Genomic DNA, 27,151 nt, shown 5'->3' on the forward strand with positions numbered 1-27,151 from the left:
TGGATTAGAGACATTTTTATAAACACTGATTAGTAGGTACATGTCATTGCTCCAGGTCAGGGGTTAAGAACTAAGTCTCTGTTCTCTATTTTCTACTGAGACAGATGTATGCTAATCACACAGTTGTAAAACAACAGACAACTGAACTGAAAATTTTATTCTGATGGGAAAAGGGAAAAACTGGGAAAACTTTACAAAGTAATTTCATTTGAAATACTCAAAGCTGAGTTAAATGCCTAAACGTCAATAGCAGTCAGGGCAAGGGGTAGAGTAAGCACTTCAGGTTTAGGGAAGGGTCATGACCAACACATAAGAAACTGCTGTGAGCTGAGTGCTAAGTTCACAGTAAGTGAAGTACCAATTAATGGTACTGCTAAAAATTTGTTTTTATAAACTTCTAGTGATTAAAAAGAACCTCTAGTGACTACATTTTTATGAAGTGGCTTTAGAAACAAGTATCCAGGTTAAAATTTACGAAGTCAATTACATATCATATTGTAACTAAAATGAGGTAATAATGAGAGATAGTTACCTTTTTGATGAACTTTTCTACTATTTGAACTACATGCTTATAAAGCTGAAAGAATTAAGAGAAAATTACTGTTCAGTTTACATATTTCTGCATTTCCTATAATTAGAAAATACTTAAAACTCTGAAATCTATACAATTTAAATATTATCAATACTGAATGAACCATGAGAAACACATAATCAAAAATTTTTAAAAATCTTAAAAAACAAATCAGAGAAAAACTAAAAACAGAAAACTACAAAAATTCCCCAAACAGAAGGTCCTTTTTCTTAAATTTTAAAACAAAAAACCTTCATGAAGCAGAGTATTTGGCAACCTTATGGGACAAAACCAATGGATTAGAGCTAAACAATGTAGTTTCTAAAACAAGTCACATTTTAAAGTGTGATATTGGGTAAGACACTTCATTTCATGGAGCTTGAATTTTTTCTCTTTAAATAAAAACGAAGCTAAATAGTTGGTTTATGATAAGGAATATGTGAAAATTTAAAAAAACTGCTTTGAGGCTGGGCATGGTGGCGCACACCTGTAATCCCAGTTACTTGGGTGGCTCAGGCATGAGAATCACTTGAACCCGGGAGGGGGAAGTTGCAGTGAGCCGAGATCCCACCATTGCATTCCAGCCTGGGCGACACAGTGAGACTCTGTCCCCCTATCCCTGCCAAAAACCAAACTGCTTTGAAACAATACGTTACAATGCAAATGTATGCTTATCATGTACCTTAAGCAAAGGCTGGTTAGAGCTCTTTGACTTAGGCCTGAACTAATTCACAAGTTGACTTCTCATGTTTAAAAGTAAAAAATATTTTCAAAATTTCAAAAACATTTCTCAAATTGATTTATTTTGTCATTACCTTAATAGCTTTAATAGCAGCTTTAGTGATGAGAATCATCTTGGCTCTAGAGATGGGAGGTTTCATATCCATAAGTGAAAAGAGCTTAAAAGACAAAAAAAAAAACAAAACAAAACACAAAACAACACTTTAAAAAATCTTTTGAAACATAAAGTTTAACTATTTGGCTAGTAAATAACCACCTTTCCTACATATCTGCATCACCACTTGGAAAATACAAATGGGGTGGGTGGGGAGGGAGGTCTTAGCAGCCAGGGCAGCAGGAAGAGCTTCGGTGGCCAGGCAGCCCAGCTTTGCGAAGGCTCTTGGTGTGCAGGCACCCAACACACACCCTCCCCACTGCCATGATACCCAAGAAGGTCAGCTTTGCCAAAGGGGTGGTGAAGGGGTAGGGAAGAAACAGCCCAAGAGGCAATTGGCATGGCTGTCAGCTAAACCTGTTCCTGCCAAAGAGGAAATGAAGCTGAAAAACAGCAGCAGAGAAGGATAAATCCTTAGACAAGAAAGTGCAAACAAAAGGGAAAGGGAGGGGGAGCAACGAGAAAACAGGCTCAAGTGACTAACCAAGAAACTAAAGATTTACCTGCAGAAAATGGAGAAACTAAAACCAACGAGAGTCCAGCCTCTGATGACGCCAGAGAAAGAAGCCAACTCTACTCAGTACATACCATGTCTTATCAGTGGTGCCTTCATCCCACTTTTTATGTATAAATGCTTTTTTTTTTTTAAAGAGGTAAAATCATTCACTGGTTATTTTTTGGTACAACCAGAAGAGTGTGGGATGTTGTATTACGGGAGGCTTTGACTGTCTTGGATGTCTGCTTAACATTCCACAGATGGGGGAATTACTTTTTATATCCTATAATGTCTCTACTAAATATACAAAAATTAGCCGGCTGTGGTGGCATGCGCCTGTAATCCCAGCTACTCAGGAGGTGGAGGTTGCAGTGAGCCAAGACTGCGTCACTGCACTCCAGCCTGGGCAACACAGCAAGATTTTGTTTCCAAAAAGCACAAACAAATAAAAACCAAATTTAACAAATCTCACAACAGTAAATCTACAGCCATCAGGTGCTTCCATGAGACTTAACCACATACTTCTCCCAAAGGGCTAAATCCAACCAAAACATAAGGAGAGTTCATAGAGGGTTATAAAGATAAAATCCTGACATGAAGAAACATATCTAGCTTCTTATTGTTTTTGTTTGGTTTAACCATAAGCATACACTTACCTGGGACTTCCAAAAGATATTGTGAAGTTTCAGAGATTCCTAACATTATGAAACTCATACAAATCACATTTCCATTCTTTCAATTTATGTCAATATTCCAAATATGGAGCCCTAGGGTATGAACTTTTACCAGACCACTAGCTAAGAGGCTAGCCTAAAACACGAGTGTTTTCTCAGAGTAAACAGCCCCACCTAGCAGTGTATCCTAAAAATTCAGACAGTTTTCACACCTTTTCAAAACTAGACATCAGTAACAATTTTAGAAAAGGTATGGAATGCCAAATATAATCAATAAAAAACCAGATAACTACTTAAGCAGAAAATAATATAATTTTCCATAAGATACAGAAAATGGAGAAAACACTAAGATATGAACACAGGAATTCATTTTAATAAAAGGATTCCCTAAATAAGGTTGTGATTCTTCATTGTATTACTTCCTTTACCAATGTAATAAAAAAATTCTCTTTGAGAATAAAATACTAACTGAAAGGCAATTAGAAAAGAAATAGTAAGGCCAGGTGCAGTGGCTCACCTGACGACAGGAGTTTGAGACCAGCCAGGCCAACATGGCGAAACCCCCTCTCTACTATAAATACAAAATGGTGGCAGGCGCCTGTAGTCCCAGCTACTTGGGAGGCTGAGGCAGGAGACCCGCTTGAACCCAGGAGGAGGTTGCAATAAGCCATGATTGCACCACTGCACTCCAGGCTGGGCGACAGAGTGAGACTGTCTTTAAAAGAAAAGAAAAAAGAAAAGAAAAGAAAAGAAATAGTAAATCCTTAAAATTATATAAACCAGCAAGAAACGATTTAACATATTTCAACTTAAATACAAATTCTAAAAAAATCAACACTGCATGATTCATAAATATGTAGCATACATTTATAAAAGGTATATTCTATGTTATAAAATCTATTAAGACAGTTGCTTATTATTGCTTTATTTTCTATACCTTAACACAGTGAAAGGGCATGCAAAAAAAACCAAAAACCAAAAAACAAACAAAAAAACCCCATGGGTTTTAAGAATGAACATGCCCACACACATTTAATTCTTGGGTTGTCTCCACAACTCTTAAATGATTTCTGCAAAAATCCTGAAGAAACTAGGAACCCTCTCTTCCTTGTTCTCAACCTCCTGAGCCAAGACCACTTCTTAATGTGATTCATGCCAAACACTTCAGACACTACTATATTTTGGATAGATTAAATCTTTAATAATAAAGTAGAAGCAATAAAGGGCCTTTCCCTGTAGAAAGTCAAGAGGGTCAGGATGGTCAGGAGGCCAAGAAAAGGAATCTAAATGTGTATCCAAGGCAGCCTGGAACTTTCATGCAGGTACAAGAAACTTATGTCAAAGTAGCCACAAGATTATTTTATAGGAGATGAACAAATGTGACTCCCTGTTTACTGCTACAAATCAAAGCTTTGTGTGAAATCTCTATGAGGAGGGTGGGTAAGAAAGCCTTTACCTATCTGTTCTTTTCCTGATCCCTTCTCCTCATTCCTGAACTGTAGGAGACAGAGGCCCACTGGGCACTGGTTTCCCCATCACTGGGGGGGTGGGCATCTATTTGATGGTTGATTTTGCTGAACCAGGTACTTCCTTTCCCATTTTCTAATGATTTTGTAACATACAAACTCACTGTTTTCCCTTCCCTTCTCCTTTCCCTGGGAAAATACAATGAATAAACAAAGACTCATTGGTACTGAAACTGTCAAAAAAAAAAAAAAAAAAAAAAAAAAAAAAGAAATGAGCAACAGTAAGAACGACTTCTCTGGTCATTGAAAGCTTAAGAGTAAATTTTAAGGAAGCCTAAGCCAGAACTAATATTCATCTAATCCCTCCAAAAAGCACTTCTTTATCATTTCAGCAGTAAGCGACTCACTAAACACCTAAATGAACACACAAGACAGACTAGCATAGCTTCTAAGGAAACACTCCATAGTCTCCACTTAAATTATCATAATGTATTTAAAAAATTAAAGACTATACCACATAACAGTATAACCATCATTCAGGCAAAAGACCAGCAAGAGAACCGTCAGATACCATAATCTGAAACAGTTGCAGAGTATTATTACATTCCATAAAGAAAATATTATTTGGAAAGAGAAGAGGAAACCAACATTTGAGTGGTTATCAGGCAGCAATGAGTTTAAGTGATATGACATGTTGTACTTTTTACTTAATCATGTTAACTAAGGCAGATCTGTTATACCTGTTTTGAGATAATACTCAAAAAGGGTTACATCTGTTTTAGATGATGCCTAAGCCACGATCTGAACTAAAATTTTCTGATTCTAAAGTTCACACTCCCTAAAAACATACCCATACCCGATACAATGCTGCATACAGACTAAATTTGTGCAGAGACCATCAACTACGATAGGGAATACAGGTGGGAAAAAAAAATCCAGGAAGGCCTTTGTGCCTGCCTGTATACTGTTTGGATTCAGGGATAACAATGAAACATACTGAATTTAATTTGGGATGCCTACTAAATATCCAGGCACAGAAAGGAATCTTGAATGTATAAGAGATCCAGGCTAGAAACTGAAAGGTTATAGAACTATGAGGATGGGTTAGAAGGAGCCTGGAGTAAGAACGGAGCCAAGAACATACATACCAGGCTGGTGCAGTGGTTCACAACTGTAATGCCAGCACTTTGGGAGGCCGAGGCGGGCGGATCACCTGAGGTCAGGAGTTTGAGACCGGCCTGGCCAACATGGTGAAACCCCATCCCTACTAAAAACACAAAAATTAATTGGGTGTGGTGGCACGTGCCTGTAGTGTCCCAGCTACTCAGGACGCTGAGGCATGAGAATCTCGAACTTAGGCGGCAAAGGTTGCAGTGAGCCAAGATGGTGCCACTGCACTCCAGCCTAGGATACAGAGCAAGACTCTGTCTCCGAAAACAAAAACAAAAAACAAAAAAATCACAAAACAGAACAACATATATACCAAAAATTTCAATGTAGCGGAGAAAAAACCTGCAAAAATGAACACCAGGACAAAGTAGAATCCCAGAAATTAAAGACATCTGGCATAGCCAAATGCTACAAGAGGTTCATCAGGATGCAAAGCAAATCTTGTTCATTTAGTTTGGCAATTAGGTGAATGCAAGTGACATCAGTTTTTGGAAGTGATTCCAAATTCCAACTGGTTAAGGAATGAGTGGCAGGCAAGGAAGCAGAAATGCATTTTTGGTTCATTTTTCATTAATTCAACAAATATCTGAGAGCTTAGTAAGTGGCAAGCTGAGAAGGAGACAGGACTATGTTTCAAGGCTTTTTTATAAGTGAGCACCCTTACTTACTTCTTACTTGTTAGCATTATAAAGTTTCCATCAGTTCTCTCTCTCTCTTTCTTTCTGTTTCTTTCTTTCTTTCTTTTAACTCGGGAGTTCAAGTGATCCTCCCATCTCAGCCTCCCCAGCAGCTGGAACTACAGGCATGTGCCACCCCACCAAAGAAGTTTCTTTTCAGATTACTTTTATTCTCCTTTACCAAAATTTTTCTTAAAATTTCAAGCTGTGCATTTGCATTTGATACAATTTATGAAGAAAAACACTACAGGCAAATACAGATTTTTCAAATTTGGAGGTGTGCAAAATCACCTTTTAACACTCAGTGAATGCTGTTAATATTTTATTGACTTATTTAATGCGCAAATTCATCAAACAGTCTCCACCTTTTGCGAGACAAAAGAGTTCTCTGATACCTACAGCAATGCCTTCACTCGACAGATAGAGAAATCCAGAAATTATGCTGATGTACTTTGACATAAAGGATATAAATTGATATACTTTCCTGGTAAGCATGCACACTGACACTGTCCATTTTGACAGAAATAGTAACAGCCTTTATGGTAAGGCAGACGTTATAATTCCATTTTACAGATGACAGCACTGAGGCTCAACAGTCTGCTCAGATATAAAGTTAATTAAGTGGCATAATTCAATCTGTAATCAACCATTTCCCAAAACTCTAATTCTTTTAACTAGTACCCAACAATAACAAAATTATTTCAAATATATTAGCCCAGAAAAATAGTGTACAGATAGTAAAGATAAAAAGGACTGTACAGTTACGTTAAGTGGGAAAAAATTGCAATGTAGACCCAAACTAGAAAGTAATATGCTAACATATAATTGTTATGGAGTTGAACCCAAGAACTTTTTAATTAAAAAAATTAAGTGGCCAGAGGTATAAAGTGATGTGCCCACCCAAGCAACAAGTTAGAGGCGATATAAATTACTAAAATAGTGTCAATTTTTTGATGCTTTAAAAGACCCTACAATATTGAATGTGGTGACTTAGGAGGAAGTGTCAGCATAATTTATTTAGATGATCAAATTTCAATTTCTCAAGACTAAAGATCAATACACTGTTTTTATGTTTTAGAGCTCAATTTTATCTTAGGGCATGAGGGACAGCTTTAAATAGCCAGCATGTTATACGTTCATAAATTCCTATTTCTGAATATTGACTCATCCAAATATTTCCAGGTAAGACATGGGCCCTCTACTGTTGCCAGTTCTGCTGAGTTTAATTCTCCCATTTGTTTGTTGCTTTTCTTTTTTTTTTTTTTTTTAAAGTCTCACTGTCTCCCACACTGGAGTGCAGTGGCGGGATCTTGGCTCACTGCAACCTTTGCCTCCCGGGTTCAAGTGATTCTCCTGCCTCAGCCTCCTGAGTAGCTGGGATTACAGACGTGCACCACCACACCCAGCTAATTTTTGCATTTTTAGTAGAGATGGGGTTTCGCCTTGTTGCCCAGGCTAGTCTTTAACTCCTGGCCTCATGTGATCTGCCCACCTCCGCCTCCCAAAGTGCTGGCATTACAGGCGTGTCCAGCCTGATTTTTTTTTTTTTTTTTTTGAGATGAAGTCTCGCTATTGTCCCCCAGGCTGGAGTGCAATGGCGCGATCTCGGCTCACTGTAACCTCCACCTCCCGGGTTCAAGCGACTCTCCTGCCTCAGTCTCCCAAGTAAGCTGGGATTACAGGCGCCTGCCACCATGCCCGGCTAATTTTTGTATTTTTAGTAGAGACGGGGTTTTTACCATGTTGGCCAAGCTGGTCTCGAACTCCTGACTTCAGGTGATCTACCCGCCTCAGCCTCCCAAAGTGCTGGGATTACAGGCGTTTGAGCTACTGTGCCCGGCCTGATTCTCCCATTTTTAAAATAAACACTGATGGTCTTCTTTATAAAACTGTTAATAGCATGAAATGAAATGAAAGCACCTAAAATAACCAGCGCTTAATAAATGGCTTGGTCTCTAACTCCTACCCCCTCTCACATATACTGATCCTTGACTTTTGTTTCCCTTAATTAAAATCAATTATATTGCTCATTGTTATATCTGTTTTATTTCACATTTACACATGGTATATTTTTCTCATTCTAAAACAGAATGAACTTGTTAGTTGTAAATGATTACTGAGTCCTTACTTGTGTCTAAAGCAAAGTTGCAATTTATTAATCTTAAATAAAGGAGTTAATTGTCATGGTCACCAATATTGTTTGAGGAATCTCTCAAGAGAAGCATATAATCTTGTGGTGATCTAAGATTTTGACTGATTTTCCGATCAATCAGAAAATCACTGATTTTCCACAATAATTTGTTAGAATAATGGTTAAGTGCACGGGCTCAATAATCAACTGCCTGAGAAATCTTGGCTCTACCACTTGCTACCTATGAGAATTTATTTCACCATCTGTAAAATGGGGATAATAGTACTCCCTACTTAATTAGTGAAGTCTAAGAATTAAATACAAACAATACATACAAAAGCACTTAGAGCAACACCTAGCACAGAGTAAATACAAAACAGACATTAATGAGTATTACCACTACATGTAATTTTTTTGAGAAAAAGATAGAATCCTGGAGTTAATCCAGAGCAGTGTTTTTCAAACTGTGGGTTGAGATCCATGAATGAATTATATAATTCCTACTGTGTGTATTGTGGTCAAAAAATATGAAGGACAACAGCCCAGGGAAAAATTATTTTGTTTTTAGAAATGAGGAAAATAAGGCCCAAACTAACTGCTAGTCACCTTTCAAAAATGTGTAGGTTCCTTCAAACCATTAATAAATTTCTCATGGACAAACGGGGGGAGGGTAGGGGAAAGAAGCACTGCCATGTCAGAAAAAAACTTCATGTTTTTCAATCAAGTTTAGATACACATAAGTATTATACACAGAGTAGACAAGAGATTCAAAGATAATTCAGTTACTTACGACCAACATCCAATTTCAGTCAACAAACCTCAGGAAAAAAAGCTATTAGCTTTATATATCTGAAAGCCACAAGATTTAATATAATTCCAGCGAAATCTACTAGTGAGAAAAACCAGAAATTGTGGTATTCTATAGAGAGTGAGAAAGATTTGGTTTTTGAATCTGGGTCTGGACATGCAGATGATTCTGGGCAAATTAATTTCTTTAAGCCATAATGTCCTCATTTGTCAAAAGGATATACCGATGTCTGCTTGATACGTATCAGTTTCAGTTAGAACGAAATGAGTTTCTGTATATGAAATGAATGACTTGGACTATGTCACCCGGCAGAGGACAAGTATTCAATAAACATCACTAGGTGCAGAGCTCCCCCAACATTATAGCCTGTATTCACAATTAATGTTATCTGTGAACGAATAAAAAGTGTCAGAGCAGCCAGAGAAAACCATGAAATCCTCCTGTATAAAAATAACAACAGCCCCTCCAAATACAAGACTTCTTTAGAAGGGATAAACATAGTGGAAAAACATGCTGCTTGTTAGCAGTAGATACGAGTTTGGCACTTTGCTCTGTCACTAGCAGAATGACCATGAAAACGTCTAAACATGCCACGGCCCGGATACATGACATATAGAAGCCTGAGACACAAAATCCTCTAAAAAATATGAAGAATAATTCATCCTGATCCCTAATACCAGTAAAGAGTTTCAAGTGAAGATAAGGAAGAACAAGGCTATCTGGCCTGTGATACCTGCAGAATTCACAATGTTTAGGGATTAGTCAAAGTAACATGGGTACTCTGCTATTTACCAATGGCATAAACCTTAACAAGTTTAGTCAACCTTTCTAAACTTCAAGACTTTTTAAAATCTGAAAAACAGGGATTAACTGGCTCACCTCATCACATTGTTAGGATTAAACAGGATAATGTATATAAATCTCTTAGCCCAGTAACTAACACATAAGTGCTCAGCAAATGGAGCAAAACAATGTGAAGATAACTAGTATTTCCTCTCTATTAGCCAAATGATAAGATGATCCTGGTTAATTCCCTTTAAGTATGGTATCCTCAAATGGACAGGGTCCGGATGTAGTCCTGCATTGTGAATTGGCTTTTTTATTAGTTTCCTATTTCTGTAGTAAGAAATTACCACAAATTTACTGGCTTAGAGCAACACAAATTACACTTTCGAGGTCAGAATCTCACTAGCATCAGCAAGGTGACATTCCTTGTAGAGGCTCTAGGGAAGAATCTATTTCTTGCCTATTCTAACTTCTACAGGGTGCCTACATTCTTTTGGCTCATGGCCTCTTCTTCCATCTTCAGAGCCAGCGGTATAGCGTCTTCTCCTTCTATCTCTTCTGTTGTTTTACTTCCTTCTTTGACTCCTACCTCTCTAGTATAAGGACCCTTATGATTACATTGGGCCCACCCAAATAATCCAGGATAATTAACCCATCAACATCCTTAACCTTATTCACATCCCCTGTCTCTTTTGCCTTGTAAGGTAACATACTTACAGGTTTTAGGAATTAGATTATGAACATCTTTGGAGAAGGGGGCGTTATTTATTACCTAAAAAAAATAGGGTTTAATTCATTAACTCCAATTTGTAATCAACTGAAATCCTCAGGCTGCTTTCACTGGGATTCCCATCAAAACTAGATCTTTACGTTGACTTTGTGTTGGTTTCTAACAGACCGTTCAACCTCTTTAGGAAGTCCAGAAGTCATTTTCTGCTACTTGATGTAGCTCCAGCTATTCCAATCAGATTGTAAACTTCATGAACTCATTCTGTCTGCTTTCCTCCAAGTCAATGTTTTCTAAAAATTAAAATAGGACCTATTTGAAAGATGACGTTAACTGATATTCCTTGGGTATTTATAACCAGTCAGCTACAATCCACTTAGCAATACTGTCATCCTGCCCATATTTTTCTAATTCATTCATAATGCAATCATATCCAATACCTTTCTGAAATATTTGGTATATAGTTTTCACTAGACATACTTTACAAATGAAAAATGTTTAGTTTAGTCTGTTATAAATTGTTAGTCAATCTGTTCTGGCTCTTAGTGACTAGCAATTTCCAAAAATTAATAAAAACTGGCAGACAAAAGTAAACTGGCACAGAGTCTACAATTTCTAAAGTATGCTTTTTCCTACTTTTTGAAATAAAGTTGTCAAGGCAGTAAGAATTAGAAGACTATATACTAACCTAAATCTTTTTTTTAAAAACTTAAATCTCTCAAGCAATATTTCTTTCTGAATCTTTCTCAATGGGGTATTTATCCCTTTCTTTTCGAAACCTAAACTTTAAAAAATGTATTTTCCTAAATTTACTTTGTAACGGATTACACTGATTATTTCCAGTATTCCTTCCTTTGGTAGTATGACCTCCAAGATGACACAGCAATTTTCCCTTAAGCTCCTATTACTATGTAAAGTTGAATTTAAAGAAAAAATGGAAATGTTTCCTAAAATAAATATATATATACTCACAACGACAGGCTAGTATTCAAATCTCCTTCCTGTTAGATGCAAATATCAAAGCATTTAATTCTACAGTCTTTCCTCCTCTTTCATTCTCAACTTAATAAATCAAAGACACTGTCTTAAACCAGACAGTTAAATCCACACAACTTTTATGTTTATTAGCAACATATAAACACTGTATAACAAAGTACATGTTAAATTTCTTAACAAAAGGTAATTTTTAAAAAGTTTTAAAATTATCTTTCCTATAAAGATGCTTTCTAATTTAAACCTGAAGACAACTCCATAAAACACTACTGCTAGAACAACTAGGTAAGGGATCATGTACAGTCCTTTTCTTCCCTGGTATTTCATCTTATGCCTTTAATATATAATTTACCAAATGTGTGTCTGGGTTAATACTTTTTTAATACCAGGTAATATAACGGGGCGAGGAAAGAAATCCAATCACATGTTAAACAAGTACTACTATGTCACTCTACCTGACAGCAGAATACTGTGCATAAGTTAATGTGTATGAGATAATCAACAGTACACACACACAGTAAGAGATACAATGAAACTGAAAAATGTACAGAAGCAACTCATTTAACAAAGAAAATCCCAATATCTAATTAACAAACACAGGAAAAAGTGTTCAACCATACCAATCAATAATCAAAGTACAAATTAACACAAGGAGATAAAATTCTTCAATTATCTAGTGGACATGCATGTGGATTAGCATAAAGCAAAAAGAGTACTGGGCTGGTGAGACCTAATGGATGAGTTTTAATTCCGAAGAGAAATTTAAAACTGTAAAACAAGGACTAAAAAATGTCCATACCTTTCAAACCAGTAATTCTACTTCTAGAAATTTATGTAAGGCAATTATTAGATATTCTCATAGAGAACTTCATGCTATTAAAAAGATCTGGTAACTATATAAAAATTTCCAAACGCAAGTGGAGGAGAAAAAAAGACAAAGGAAATACTCTTAAAATGTTAACGGTGTTTGAGGGGATTATTTTATTTTCTAATTTAAATTTATCTAACTTGCATTAGTTTTTAAATAAAAAAATTAAATTCATGGATTTAAAAATCAACTTTAATTTGTATCCGTTTGAGATACATCTTTGTTCAACTTTTGATTATAAATATAACTAAGTGATAAAGGAACATGGTTATATAGAATCACCATCATCACATAACTTGTCCAGAGTAAATCTTGTCTTTGAAGCTGAGTTACTACTATGTTTAAATCAGTAACTTGCAAATCTTTAATAAAGCCTTTCAAAATTACTAAATGTTTAAATTAAAAAATTAAATTAAAAAACACCCCTCCCAACACATATCCTTACAATAACTGAAGCCCTGTGGATAAAATGACTGTGCCAAAAAAAAAAAAAAAAAAATCTGGGAAATTGCTGCTACACACACACACACACACACACACACACACACACACACACACACTTTTGAGACAGTTTCACTCTCGTTGCCCAGGCTGGAGTGCAATGGCGCGATCTCGGCTCACGGCAACTTACGCCTCCCAGATTCAAGTGATTCTCCTGCCTCAGCCTCCCGAGTAGCTGGGATTACAGGCATGTGCCACCATGCCCGGCTAATTTTTTTGTATTTTTAGTAGAGATGGGGTTTCTCCATGTTAGTCAGGGTGGTCTCAAATGCCTGACCTCAGGTGCTCCGCCCGCCTCAGCCTCCCAAAGTGCTGGGATTACAGGCGTGAGCCACTGCGCCTGGCCTATATATTTTTTAAAACATCTTCATTAAAGAAAGTGTCCCTTTAATTACTGATATATAGCTTACTCCCATATAAATTTCATTTGCTTGTCACAGACTCAAACCTTTTGAAACCTAAACATGTAACCACTTTTCCACTTGCTTAGAGGAAGGTGTGAAAACAAGATAAATTTGGCATTGTCAATATGAAATACTCCTAAGGTAGAGAAAATTTACAAAGTTTTTTTTTTTTTAGGTACAGATGGGGTTTTGCCATGTTAGCCAGGATGGTTTCAAACTCCTGGCCTCAAGGGATCTGCCAGTCTCAGCCTCCTAAAGTGCTGGGATTACAGGCCTGAGCCACCTCATTCCGCCCCGAAAAGCTTTTTAAAACAAATAGGGGAAAGATGCAATACCATTTTCCTGCTCCGACTGAGCAGAGTCTTGTTTGAATGTAAACATTACAAAACAGTTCCAACTACTTCTGCATAAAATTTACTCTTCAGATTTCAAGAGATTCCAAACCAGGTACTTTCATAAGCAACAAAACTGCACATAATATTCAAATTCAAAGGGTTAAAAAAATTTTCATACTTACTTCTTCCTAAATTTTACTCTACCATATTCTCCCACAATCTTGTTGACTTTTCTTCTATTCCAGAATTTAAAGAAATGTTTTACCAAATAAACACATGGAACTGCTAAATTACATTTAATAATAAATATAACATCATTTATAGGTTAACTACTTATATTTCTATGTGCACTAAGAACATTAAGAAAACAGAATATAGGCCAGGAACAGTGGCTCACACCTGTAATCTCAGCACTTTGGGAGGCCGAGGTGGGCGGATCACCTGAGGTTGGGAGTTTGAGATCAGCCTAACATGGAGAAACCCCATCTTTACTAAATATGCAAAATTAGCCAGGTATGGTGGCACACGCTTGTAATCCCAGCTACTCAGGAGGCTAAGCCAGGAGAATCACTTGAACCCGGGGAAGTGGAGACTGCGATGAGCCAAGATTGCGCCATTGCACTCCAGCCTGGGCAACAAGAACAAAACTCTGTCTCAAAAAAAAAGGAAAAGAAAAAACAGAATATAATAGACAATGGTTTAAACTTCATCTGCATTATTTTTCACTATTTAATTGTATCATCGAACTTTTATTCTATTATCATTTACTCCCGGCAGAACTAATTTTCTAAGTATTAATAGTTAATTTCTGAAGACTTATTCTATAAAGTATGCCCTAATGTATTTTTTTTTTTTTTTTAAGACGGAATTTCGCTCTTGTTGTCCAGGCTGGAATGCAATGGCGCGATTTCAGCTCACCACAGCCTCCTCTCCTCGTGGGTCTAAGTGATTCTCCCACCTCAGCTTCCCAAGCAGCTGGGATTACAGGCATGTGACACCATGCCCGGCTAATTTTGTATTTTTAGTAGAGACGGGGTTTCTCCATGTTGGTCAGGTTGGTCTCGAACTCCTGAACTCAGGTGATCCGCCCTTCTCGGCCCTCAAAGTGCTGGGATTACAGGTGTGAGCCACTGTGCCCGGCCATGTATTCTTAATTTAACACTGCCTCCCTTAAATTTCCCAGGGTCTACCCTTCACTCAGACTTTCCACTTTTTGAATCAAGGCTGTATACCTCACCAGGGCTTTTACCCCTACTGGTTCCAGCTTATCACATTAGGTCATTTTCCAAATGTACTTCCCAAATCAATCCACAACTTCTTCCTTTTCACTAGCTTGAAAGACAGGTCAGGAGGTGATTTTAGGAAATGCCAAATGTTTTTTATCCATGCCTTTGCTCTACTTTAGCAGCACAGGTGCCATATTTAAACATCACATTTATTGTGTCTCACTAATGAACTTTTGTGAATTAAACACTTCTTCCTAGTCATCAATACAAGAAATAAAAATTAATTCCAGGATATAAAATCATTTAATTGGAAAACAATTTTAATCTTAGCATTTATAAAATCCTTAATGAGTTAAAATTTTTAATTGAGTATAAACTGGTTAAAAGAATAGACACCTTCAGTTTTAAACGCTGATTACATTTACTGCATTACTGTGGGTGCCTCAAAAAGTTAACCAAACCTTGTTATTCTTAAACTGTGACAAGTCCTTTCAAAAGTATACATTATTTTGATAGTTATCACTTGCTACCATGCTTCAGATGTACAAAAGCTGTTCACTTAGTGTTCTCGCCATATAAATAGTCCATTAGATAAGGATTCACTGCTCAAAAAACTTCACAGCAGCCATGTGGGACTGTGGACTAAACTCAGATGGGCTCTGAAAAGAACTGAGTCAAATCTCAGAACTGTTACTTTCACACTGTGTGACCTCAGACCATTCACCAAACTTCTCTAGTTTCCTTACCTTTAAAATGGAAAGAATGCAAAGACATGTCCACAACACCTAACTCATTAGCCAGCACCTGGTTATTTAATGGGCAAATGCAGGATTCTTTTTGTCCTTCCCGTGAACTGTTCCTACTGGACTACTCCTTAAAATAGTATGTCAAAACTAAACCTATCCTTTGAACAAACTTAGGATTCGGGATCAACAAAATAATTTACAGAGCCATGCAGAAGCTACTGGATACTGTTTTCATCTTGATAGAAAATTAGGTAAGGCAAGTAAACAACAAAATGGTTATGATACAACCTGACATTTTTTGTGTATTTTACAACAGCTTTGCAATATAAATCACATACCATAAAACCCATCCATTTAAAATGTACAGTTCAGTGGTTTTTGGTACATTCAAGAGTTGTGCACCCATCAATACTTTATAGAGTATTTTCATCACCACCAAAACAAATCCCATCCCCATTACCAGTCACTCTCCATTGCTCCTTTTGCTCTCTGCCAGCCAATAATCTATTTTCCATCTCTACAGGTTTGCTTTATAAAATATATCCCTATCTGTACTTATTTCAACTGATCCCCAAACTTGGCTGCCCTATCTAAAGTGATTTATCATTCAGCATCTCTTAATTAAGGTAAACTAAGTCACATATGGCCATTAAAGTTTAAAGACTGTTATATATTTCTTAAAGGGTTTAAAAGGGATATCAGTAATTTTTGGTACTAAAGGTTTCCTTTAAGCAGGGTATTAAAATTCTACTTTAACTGAAAGTCAAAAGGAGGAAATATAGAGGAACACTCATGATAGAATGCATTAAGATATATTGGGCATATCGCAGAGGGAGACTTCATAGACTAGTGGATTGGTCAACTATTGCTCTTTAATGCAACTGCATACCTAGAGTGAGGCAAGGGGAGCAGTCCACCCAGGTGCAGGCAGTAAGTGGGTGAACTATCAAGACTAAATAACATAGCAAGACTTTGATTTTGTTCTTTTATCACCATCAAGCACGAACAATTTTTTTTTTTTTTTAAATGGAATCTTGCTCTGTTGCCCAGCCCAGGCTGAAGTGCAATGGCATGATCTGAGGCTCCTTGCAACCTCCACCTTCCGGGTTCAAGCGATTCTCCTACCTCCTGAGTAGCTGGGATTACAGGCATAAGCTACCACACCCAGTTAATTCTTTATTTTTAGTACAGAGAGGGTTTCTCAATGTTTGGTCTCCCAAAGTGCTGGGATTACAGGTGTGAGCCACCACGCCTGGCCTGAGCACAGGCAATTCTAAATAACACCAGGGATAAAATATATCACCCCCAAAATATTTTGGCAATACTCTTAAGGGGTTGCTGTGGTTACTGCTGAGTTTTAACAACATATAAATATCAAATCTGCACATTTTTATTACATACCCTTTAATAAGCAATCCATCTTAATTGGAAGTTTATTAGGAAATCCCCCAGTTATATAGTCAGTTTTTGCAGATTTGATATACCTGTTCATTTGGAGAGTAAGTACAAAAAGGTTCAGGATTGCTTCAGCTCCCCTCAGGCTCAGCATGACTCCAATCCTATTGTACCTATATATATTCCTATGTTTAAATAGTATATTCAAAATTATAGCTGTGTCCAATTTTTCTTTCCTGAGATGTATTTTTTCTGGCATAAATATTTACAAACAACCAGAATCAGCCTCAAACAAATATAAAGATAAATATAATAAAACTTTAAAAGTGAAAACCCATGAACAAGAATCATAGGATGCTATCACTAAGGAACAAAGTACAAGGAAGCTGTATTTCCTTGTACGTGAATATCAAAAGTGGTTATCAAATATAATAGACATTTACATTGAATTTTTAGGTGATAACCATTTCAGTAAAATTTTGACTACGGCATTTCAAAGTTATTACACTCAAGGCCGGGTGTGGTGGCTCACGCCTGTAATTCCAGCACTTTGGGAGGCTGAGGCAGGTGGATCATGAGGTCAGGAGTTCAAGACCCAGCCTGACTAACATGGTGAAATCCCGTCTCTACTAAAAATACAAAAATTAGCCAGGTGTGGTGGCACGTGCCTATAATCCCAGCTACTCAGGAGGCTGAGGCATGGAAACCACTTGAACCCAGGAGGAGGAGGTTGCAGTGAGCTGAGATTGTGCCACTGTACTCCAGTCTGGGGGAGAGCAAGATTCCATCTAAAAAACAAGAAAGTCATTACACTCAATGCTGAAAAAAATACGTGGATAGTATTGTGATTTCTAGAATTTATTGTGAAGTGTGCTTATAAATCACTGCCAAACACAGTATTATGTTGAAAACTTCCTATTTGTGTATGTGTTGCTGTATATACAACATTTTGTAATTAAAATTAATTAAAAGTGCTCTTAACTGTGGGTGAAAACAGATGAATAAATCTGGTTGTAACTGTCTACTGAACACAAATATGTGAACATCAATTTTAACAGTCACTGACAAATCTGCCTAAGACTTTTAAAGAAACTGGCCAGCATGGCCAACATGGTGAAACACCGTCCCTACTAAAAATGCAAAAATTGGCTGGGCCTGGTAGCATGTGCCTGTAATTTCAGCTACTAGGCAGGGCTGAGGCAGGAGAACTGCTTGAACCCAGGAAATGGAGGTTGCAATGTGCCGAGATCGTGCCACTGCACTCCAGCCTGGGTGACGAGCAATACTCCGCCTCAAAAACAAAACAAAAACAAAAAAAAACTGTAATATTCGTATTCATTGTTGTGACATATCAGTATGCAGATAAGTTTTTCCACTATTTCAAAAAACATATATTAACACAATTTAAAAGTCTGGTATGATTTATATGTAGTATGTGTGTGGTGGGTGTGTGTGCATGCGCACATACAGTTCAAGTTTCCTTTCTGGCCATTTCCATTATTCATTTCATGATTATTTCTGAAAACAATTTTGCTACACAAAAAAGGGTGTGTTTAAAAAAAGTCTGCTCTGGATGTCAAATATGCTAGCTACACCACTGCTCTCTGGTCTCTTCCAACTGGGATCACTGACCCACACGGATTTATACCAAGAATCACCAATTATCCAAGCATAAATTATAACTTTCAAGAGGTATTTGGATGGCCATCCACCTTTCACTGAGCCCTGCTGTTCTCCTCTACCCCCTAGTAAAAACCCAGGCTTCTAATTCTTAACTCCACTCCTGAGTTACATTGGTTTTCTTCCTGAATTTACTAATCTGGTATAGTGCACTTTACTGGAATATCAGTTTCTGTATACTTATCTATGTCTTCAAAAGCACCAATAAAAAGCTCAAACTACTCAGCAATGAAATGTAATCAAAAAAACCATGCAAATATTGAACAGGATTGAAGGCGATCGGGTATAATAAATTATAATATTGTTTGTAAAATCTCTTGTAGTTCTCAAAATCACAGCAGCACAGTATTAATTACACTTAATAGTAACACAGAAATGTAGACATGTCTCTCCTAAGCTCTCAACAGATTCTGGTAAGGACTATTCTAATGCAAATTTAACTATTACCCACCTCTATTTTCTGTGGTTTGACAGAAACATAATACTAACAAATAACCAATGTTACCAAAATTTTGAACTGTTAATAGGTAAGCTGCTTATTCTGCTATATACCTGACAACAAAGTGTAGTTTTCAGCTTATGAAAGTTGTATGCTGTTGCTCCGAGGTGTGCTAAAAAAGGATTTGGCATATTGTCTCAACAAATGTTATGAATAACAGTAAAGGTTCATTACTTACGTAACATTTTTTTCCCTACTAAGTTATCAAGGTGTATTTCAAATGAGATTTGAATGTGTGCAGATATATACAGAAAAGTTACTTTGAATTCTGAAGTAAATTATGTTTGCTTGTGCTCCATGACACAGAACAACCTACAATTTTTATAGTGGCTTCCTATGTGGTAAACAAAACAAACAAAAAAAACCCAAAAAAACACTAACAATTGTGTCATCTCTCTAGTAGGTACAGTTTTAACCCGAATTCTGTTTCACAAGGTTTAGAAACCAACCTTTCCATTATTCTAATTGTTCTCTGAATCAATTCCTTAGGTGTTCATGTAATTTTTTCGGAAACAAAATACAGACAAAACGATAGACTAGGGAAGGAAATACTTACAACAAGAACATCAATGATAAATCCCACCACAGAAAGCTCTGAAGAATCACTTTATTGCAATCACTATAAAGCCAGACCAATACCCTTGTCAGAGACTAAGAATTCCCTGGGTAAAGAAAGTAGAGAAAGAAAACTATGTATAACCAACTTTCAACATTCAAAAACTCCTGGGATAACAGCACAACATGGTCAACTTTGGCAAGGGAAATCTCCAACTCTACTGCCAATAATCGACCTGGTTCTCTACATCTTTTCCATACAGTAAAGAACTTTGACCCCTCTATCTATATGTCTTTACATAAACATCTCAGAAATGATTGAACCCCAAACATTAATACTACAGGTTAAAAAAAATACTTAATAAGGTATCCCCATCAGATGAACTAAATTCTAGAAAACAATCATCCCTAGTAATCAACAATAGTCATACAGAACAATTTGCAGTGAGAATAAGAAGTAGCAAGCTCCCCACTAAGATGCAAAACTCAACTCTTCCTTCAGAACAACATGACTGACAGCCCAACACGATAAGTGTACCAATGTCAATTCGTACATTAAGTATTCGTAAAGCTTAATTTATGTCCAACTTTAAAGATAACCATGAATATACAAGTATTCGCATTTTTTTCTATACTGCAAAGTAGCATTATATGCATAGCATCTCAGCACTGCAGTTCTCAAAAAGGAATCTAAGGACCTTTGAGAGGTCTGAGTCCTTTTCATCAGAACTGTTTTCATATGAATACTAAGATATTTCTTGCCTTTTTGTTCGTTTTCTCAGAAGTATGTAGCAGTATATTCCAGAGGCTACCTGATGTGTGTTATTGCAACAGACTGAATGAAAAACTGGAACGAGGATCCAGGTTTTATTAAACCAAAGTTTAAATGAGATGTGCAAAAATGTAAAATGATGTGACTCTTACTAATTTGTTTTAGAAACGTTACTTTTCTCATTAAAAATGTTATTTATGCTAACATATTGTAATAAGTTTATTGTTATTTTTAGTAAATTAATAAACACATTTCTCAGTTTAAATTTCTAATATGGTAAATATCAATAAATATAATAACCAATAGATACAAAAGCTCTCTCTGGCCCTTAACTTTTAAGAATTTAAAAGGATCTAGCCAGGCGTGGTGGCTTATGCCTATTATTCCAGCACTTTTAGGAGGCTAAGGTGGGCTAATCACTTGAGCTCAGAGGCTCGAGACCAGCTTGGGCAACAAAGCAAACCCCATGTCTACAGAAAAAATAGAAAAATCAGCCAGGCATGGTGGCAGAGGTTTGTAGTCCCAGCTACTTGGGAGGCTGAGACAGGAGGATGGTTTGAGCCCAGGAGGTGAAGGTTGCAATGGGTGGAGTTCGTGCCACTGCCCTCTAGTCTGGGCCACAGAGCCAGACACTGTCTCATAAAACAAATAAATGGGTCTAAAACCAAAAAGTTTGAGAATAGCTGTCCCACAGAAATTCCTACACATGTGTACAAAGAGACATGCTTGAAAAGTTCATTTCAGCCTGTCAGCAAAATGTTAACTAAATCTTAATAGTATTAATATTTGAGCAAACAAAAAAAAGCAGGTCAAAGCTGCAGTAGGCCGTGCTGGTGCCACTACATTCCAGTATCAAACACAGAATATTACATATTGTTTATGGACCACAGAGATTAATACTAAATTATCTGATTGTCTCTCCTGCAAGTGGGAGGAGAGTTGGGGTTGGAGTGAGGATGAAAGGAAGACTTTATATTTTATTTTTAAATTAAAAACACAAAATAGTAACAACTGTATATTCTTAACTGTTTTATTTTCTCTGCACTATTTTTGTACTTTTTTTTTGAGATGGACTCTCGTACTGTTGCCCAAGCTGGAGTGCAGTGGCCCAATCTTGGTTCACTGCAACCTCCGCCTCCAGGGTTCAAGCGATTCCCCTACCTCAGCCTCCCGAGTAGCTGGGATTACAGGCGCCTATCAGGAGGCCCACCTAATTTTTCGTATTTTTAGTAGAGACAGGGTTTCACCATGTTGACCAGGCTGGTCTCTAACTCCCGACCTCGTGATTCACCCACCTTGGCCTCCCAAAGTGCTGGAATTACAGGTGTATGCCACTGTGCCTGGACTATTTTTGTACTTTAAATGTCTTAAAACTGCAGATGATGCAAAAAAAAAGTGGGAGGGGCAAGATACAATTCTTCAGGATGTAGGCAAGATGGGTTAAACACTAAAAATACAGTCAATGGGTTAAAAAATACAATTCAGCTGGGCTCAGTGGCTCACGCGTGTAATCCCAGCACTTTGGGAGGCCAGGAGGGCGGATCACGAGGTCAAGAGATCAAGGCCATCCTGGCCAACATGGTGAAACCCTATCTCTACTAAAAATACAAAAATTAGCTGGGCGTGGTGGTATACTCCTGTAGTCCCAGCTACTCGGAAGGCTGAGGTAGGAGAATCGCTTGAACCCAGGAGGCAGAGGTTGCAGTGAGCTGAGACTGTGCCACTGCACTCCAGCAGCCTGGGGATAGAGCGAGTCTCCATCTCAAAAAAAAACAAAAAACAAAAAACAAAAAACAACAACAACAAAAACCAAAAAACAACAACAAAAACCATACTCTTTATTCTATTCCACAAACTTTAGCAAATTCTTCATAATTGAGAAGTGTATAAACTATACAACAGACACCACTAAGTATTAGCCATAATTGATAACTGATTGTTTTTCACTCATCTTTTCATCTTTCACAACACTTAATACATGTCTTGCCATAAAAGTTCTCCAAATATTCTGTTAAATGGGTATCTTTAATAACCTCATCTTTCCTATCTTCCTTTCCTTCTTTGAGATGGACGTCTTTTACCTGCACTTCTGATTTGTCCCATTTCTCTTATCCATAATTTTGCTTCAAGTTAGCCATCCCCCCTCTTGCTGGTAAACTATGCTTTTCTACACCCCCTTCCTTGAAAATGCTAAAGCCTCTACTCCCATCTAAGAGACTAGGGATTCAACACTACTAACTAAAGCTAAAGCCTTATATATATTATAAACGAAGGTAATGCCTATCACCAGTGCCTAGTACATTGTAAACTGCCCTTCCTTCCCTCATCCTTAAGCAACGTTTCCCTCTAATCCCTCAAAACCAAATCTCTAAAGACTACTTTACACTAGCTACCTCTTATTTCCTTATCTCCCATCACCATTCAACCCTAAATTTCAAATCCCATTGCCCTCAAACATTTCAGTGGCCAAATCCCCTCATACTATACAAAATATTATCTTCAGTGGAGAGATCCGAGTTCAAATCCTAGTTCTGCCATTAACTAGCAATATGCCCTTGGGGGAGTTATTATTTATTATATTTTCTTGGAAAATCAGCTTCCTCATCTGTAATTGGACTCTATGCAGGGTTGTGGGAATACATATTAAATTAGACATGTGTACGTGTAAGTGCCTGACATGCCATTGGTCTTATATTAATTCCTTTTGTTCCCCCTTTCAATTTTCCCCCACCTTTCCCATCTGAACTCCTGGATGTCTCCCTCTATCTCCTAGTTGCTTCCAAGTTTAAGTCCTATAAGCCCAACTGCTTGCCAAAAATTTCCATGTGATGGTTCCACAATTAACTCAAACTCAACCTGTTCAAAAATCAAACACATTTCTTCTCTACTAAGTAGGCTTTTGATGACTTGTGTTAGGGTATCACCACTAACACAAGGGCTAACCTAAGGGCTGAGAGAGTGGTATCACCACTCTCTCAGCCCTTAGGATGTGGGGACAAAAGGTGCTTATAAACCTATCAGATGCCAAGGTCCATGGATTCCTTTGGCCCACATCCTTTCTCTACTCTCCATTCCCACCATACACTTGCCAAGTTCAGGTTTTACTTATATTTCCTACCAAGTCTCTGCCTCCTATAATGCATACGACTATGAACGAAACCGTTTTGATTACATTATCCCACTGCTTAAAACCTTCAATGTTTACCTACAGCCTAAAAATGAAATTCAAACACATTAGGCAAACATGAAACTTGTCAGGCTCAAACTACTTTACCATCCTTACTATCCAGTAGCCTTCGGAATCAAAATAACTCACTTTTCAACACTACTGCCCTTCGATCACTGCTTCCTACATCTTCTGAAGTCCTAAAACTGATACCTGCTCCTCTTCCCAAGCCTTCACTGATCTCCAATGGCTATGCCACACTGCAATGGAAGGATCCCAAAGGAAGCTGTTCTACCACATCATATTAAAGTTATTTGTCTAAGTCTTATGTCCTCTACTGGATTAGACTTTAAGGTGACTGAGATGCTTGGTAGCCCTACATTACTCAGGACGTGGCTGTGCAGGTGAGCAGGCACTCAGAAGTTTAAGTGAAGATCAGATTTGAGAGATTCAAGATTATATGGGGAATGAATCAAGAACATTTCATGAATGGGGAGAAATAGTTGAGAAGCACTACAAATCAAGTAGGCACAGTAAGATGAATTTTAAAGTCAGATTAATTTCTCTAGAAGAGTTTTAATTTAGCAGAAGAGAGTTGGCATTCTTTGCAGTTCACAAAGACTAGGAATAGAACTGAAATGAACTGGAAAATGAACAATGATAAGAAAATGCTCATTCTGCACATTTAAAAAGGTCAAATATCACTTCCCTTTTTCAAGGAATCAATACCATTCCTAACTTTGGTTTTTCAAAGTAAAAATTACTGATGGTGCCTTTTCAGGATTAATAGAAAATACTTTGCTTAACAATGTGCTTGATGTCAACTTCCATAACGCCTGAATCAGAATACTTCTGATCTTAAGAATAAACTAAAAATCCTCTTCTTTCATCAAAAACATTCTTTCTTCCGATTCTGAAATAAATTTTTAAAAAACACATTCACTGTTGGGAGAAAAATGTACTTGAAATATTTTAACTACTGTTGTGCCATTTGTTTTAATTCTCATTCAACAATTATTTGCAAAGCACCTGTTTTGATTGGGAGAGAAGGCGGGAAAGAAACAGAAACTTCCTGCCCTCATGGAGCCTGGAGTCAACATTCCAGTGAATTTTACCTTCACAAAACAATCAACTTCCAACCCTAAAATAGTTGGAGCATTATCACAAATTCTCTGGCGATCAAAAACTAGGACATATTATTTTTATTGTTTTGAAAATCATCACTACTGAACTTTTACAAGACACTGTCCATTACCAGCTGCAACTACTGCAGTTAGGGCATTTTATTTACCCATCAATTGAAGAAAATCATTTTTAGGGTAACTTATATGGCAATAAATTGTCTCAACTGCAGTGTAATTGGAGAGTCCCATATATTATAGCACCGCAAATCTAAAGGAAAGTTATTGCACCATAATTGTTACAAGTAAACCTACAAAATCTGTGAGATGCAGCACGTTTTTAATGCCACATCCACACATCTCGAACTACTACATTTGATTTTTCAATGTTGCTTTATCTTTGGTACTTGGAAAGGGAAGACAATACAGCTCAACCCATGACAATAGTTCCCATTCTGTAACCGCATTTTAAATCATCAATAGCCAAGTCTCCTCCTCCCAAATCGATTCTGACAAATAGGATGTATGGACTCTACACTCCAAAAGCAACACCTGGAATGATCAGAGAAACAACTAGAGAACTTTAAGGCCGCAGGCAGCTTTGTTCCCGGTTTGGAGAGGTTTTCACATGTAAATGTCCTCGTAGAAGGGAGCCGAGGATTAACTACCTCGGGAGGGGGTGCGAGGGTAGGGAACTGGAGGACAACGCCAGCCTTCTAGCGGACTAAGGCGGAGCGAATACTCTTCTCTCCCATTCAACTTTTTAGGCGTCACGTTGGGGCTATAGAGCCTATAAGAGGGTTATGTTCACGACTTTAAATTATTATAACGAGCCACCCCCTCTCCGTTTATTAGCCCTATTTCCCAAGTGCGTGAATCTCGGAGAAGGGGGATGAACACCCTCTCCAACTCCTCCCAGACCCGGGATCAGAGTCCAGTCGTCGACGCGCCGCGGCCTGAGCAACAGGAGAGCTGAAGCCACCGCTCCGCCAGCCCCACGACCGGCAGATGCTCCCGTTCCCCCGCCCCCAACCCCACGCGCCCGCCCGCGCTTCTTTCTTAGCCCCTTGCGGGCTCCCAGCACTGCGAACCCGACAACGGGGCTCGCGGAAGAGACAGCGAGGGCGCCCGGACCCAAAAAAGGGACAAGTTAGAGGAACGGGCACAGACTTGGGCTAGGGGAGGCCGCAAGGGGGCGAGGGGGGGAAGCCCGAGGTCGCCGTCCGGGGGTGGGCAGTGGGGGGAGGGGTGCAGGGTCAGTTCCCGTGGTCGCCGCGACCTCTCCCGGGCCACAGGCCCCGCTCCGTGCAGGCCCCGCCGCCCCGGAACCGGGGCAGGAAGCGTCCCCACCCGGACCAAAGCTTTAAACCTCAGGCGGCGGGAGAAACGGGCCCCGGCTCCCGCAGCAGGCCCGGCACCCCCCTGCCCCGAGCACCCCTTACCTCCTGGTTGAAGGCGTTGACGGCGTCCATGTTCGCGCTGCGGCGGCGGCTGTTCCGGGCCCGCCGGTCACATAGACCTCGCGCCGCGGCGGAGCGGGGCCGGGAAACCAACCGGGCCTGGTGGCTGGTGGGAGGCGACGAGCGGCGGAGCCCGAGGCCCGGGCAGGAAGAGGCTGCGGCCGAAGCGGCGAGGCGGGCGGCCGAGGCAGAGGCGAAGAGGTGGCGGGCCCCCTCTCAGTCCCGTTTGCAGGATGAGGAAAAGGAGGCGGCGGCAGCGCCGGTCTTCAACATGTCCGTTTGGTGGTGGCGGCTGCGCTCTGCGTCTCGCTGACACGGCCCCCCGCGCCCTCACGCACTGGCTCACACTGGCCCGGCCGGCGAGCGGGCGGGCCTCTCTCTCCCTCTCTCCAGCGGGATGGCGGCAGCTGCCCGAGTCCACGCCGCGCGGGGCACCCTGGGACGGCTCAGGCCTCCCGGCGCTTCCTGTGCCCGGCGTCTGCCCCGCCCCGTTGCGCTGGCCCCGCCCCCTCCCCGCCTCGTCCCGCCCTGCGCCGCCCCGCGTGCCTGGCTGCTGGCGCGTGACGCCGGGACGCCGGGCGCTTTCCCGCCAGCGGCGGCCGCGGGCCGGGGAGACGGCCTGGCACCAAGGCCAGGCCCGGGCGGAGGGCGCCGCAGAGCGCGGGATCCTAGGGCTGCGAGGGTGACCTAGAGCAAGACCTGGCGCACGCGCGCTCCGCTCGACGCGGTGCTCCCGGGTGCGTCTGTGCGAAATGTTCGGCCCTAACCGGCCCTGCACCCAGCGGGGGCGGCGGGCATGGAGCCGCTCGCTCTCCGCTGCCGCGAACAAAGGGCGCAGGATTTAACCTCGGCCCTCTGGGCGTGCCTTTGCAGGCCCTCGTGCGCTCTGCTGGGGAAAAGAAAAAAAAGCTTCAGCCAATGCCAGTGCAGCTGTGTGCCCGCTGTAGTTGTGCAGGTTAATTCTGCGCGAGCTAAAACACCGAGAAAGACGTGCAGGCACTGGATATCCACGCAGGCCTTAAGGAACGC

At 39.4% G+C, this 27,151-nt stretch overlaps 1 protein-coding gene across 3 annotated transcripts in view; it reads right to left on the reverse strand.

Annotated features, from left to right (window-relative positions):
• The window catches only part of LOC105472733 (SR-related CTD associated factor 4), a 61,534-nt gene extending 34,973 nt beyond the window's left edge, over positions 1-26,561 (reverse strand). For 2 of the 3 annotated variants that reach the window (XM_011726266.3, XM_011726265.3), the window contains exons 1-3: positions 26,105-26,561; positions 1,387-1,470; positions 533-577 (exon numbers count right to left, since the gene is read on the reverse strand). In XM_011726266.3, coding sequence (XP_011724568.2) covers positions 533-577; positions 1,387-1,470; positions 26,105-26,134 — 159 coding nt within the window. In that variant the 5' untranslated portion in view covers positions 26,135-26,561. The remainder of the gene's footprint in view (positions 1-532; positions 578-1,386; positions 1,471-26,104) is intronic. The other variant, XM_071095605.1, reaches the window with a different exon arrangement.
• Between the last annotated feature and the right edge of the window lie 590 nt (positions 26,562-27,151).

This window comes from Macaca nemestrina, chromosome 4, assembly GCF_043159975.1.
Source record: "Macaca nemestrina isolate mMacNem1 chromosome 4, mMacNem.hap1, whole genome shotgun sequence".
Lineage (NCBI taxonomy): Eukaryota > Metazoa > Chordata > Mammalia > Primates > Cercopithecidae > Macaca > Macaca nemestrina.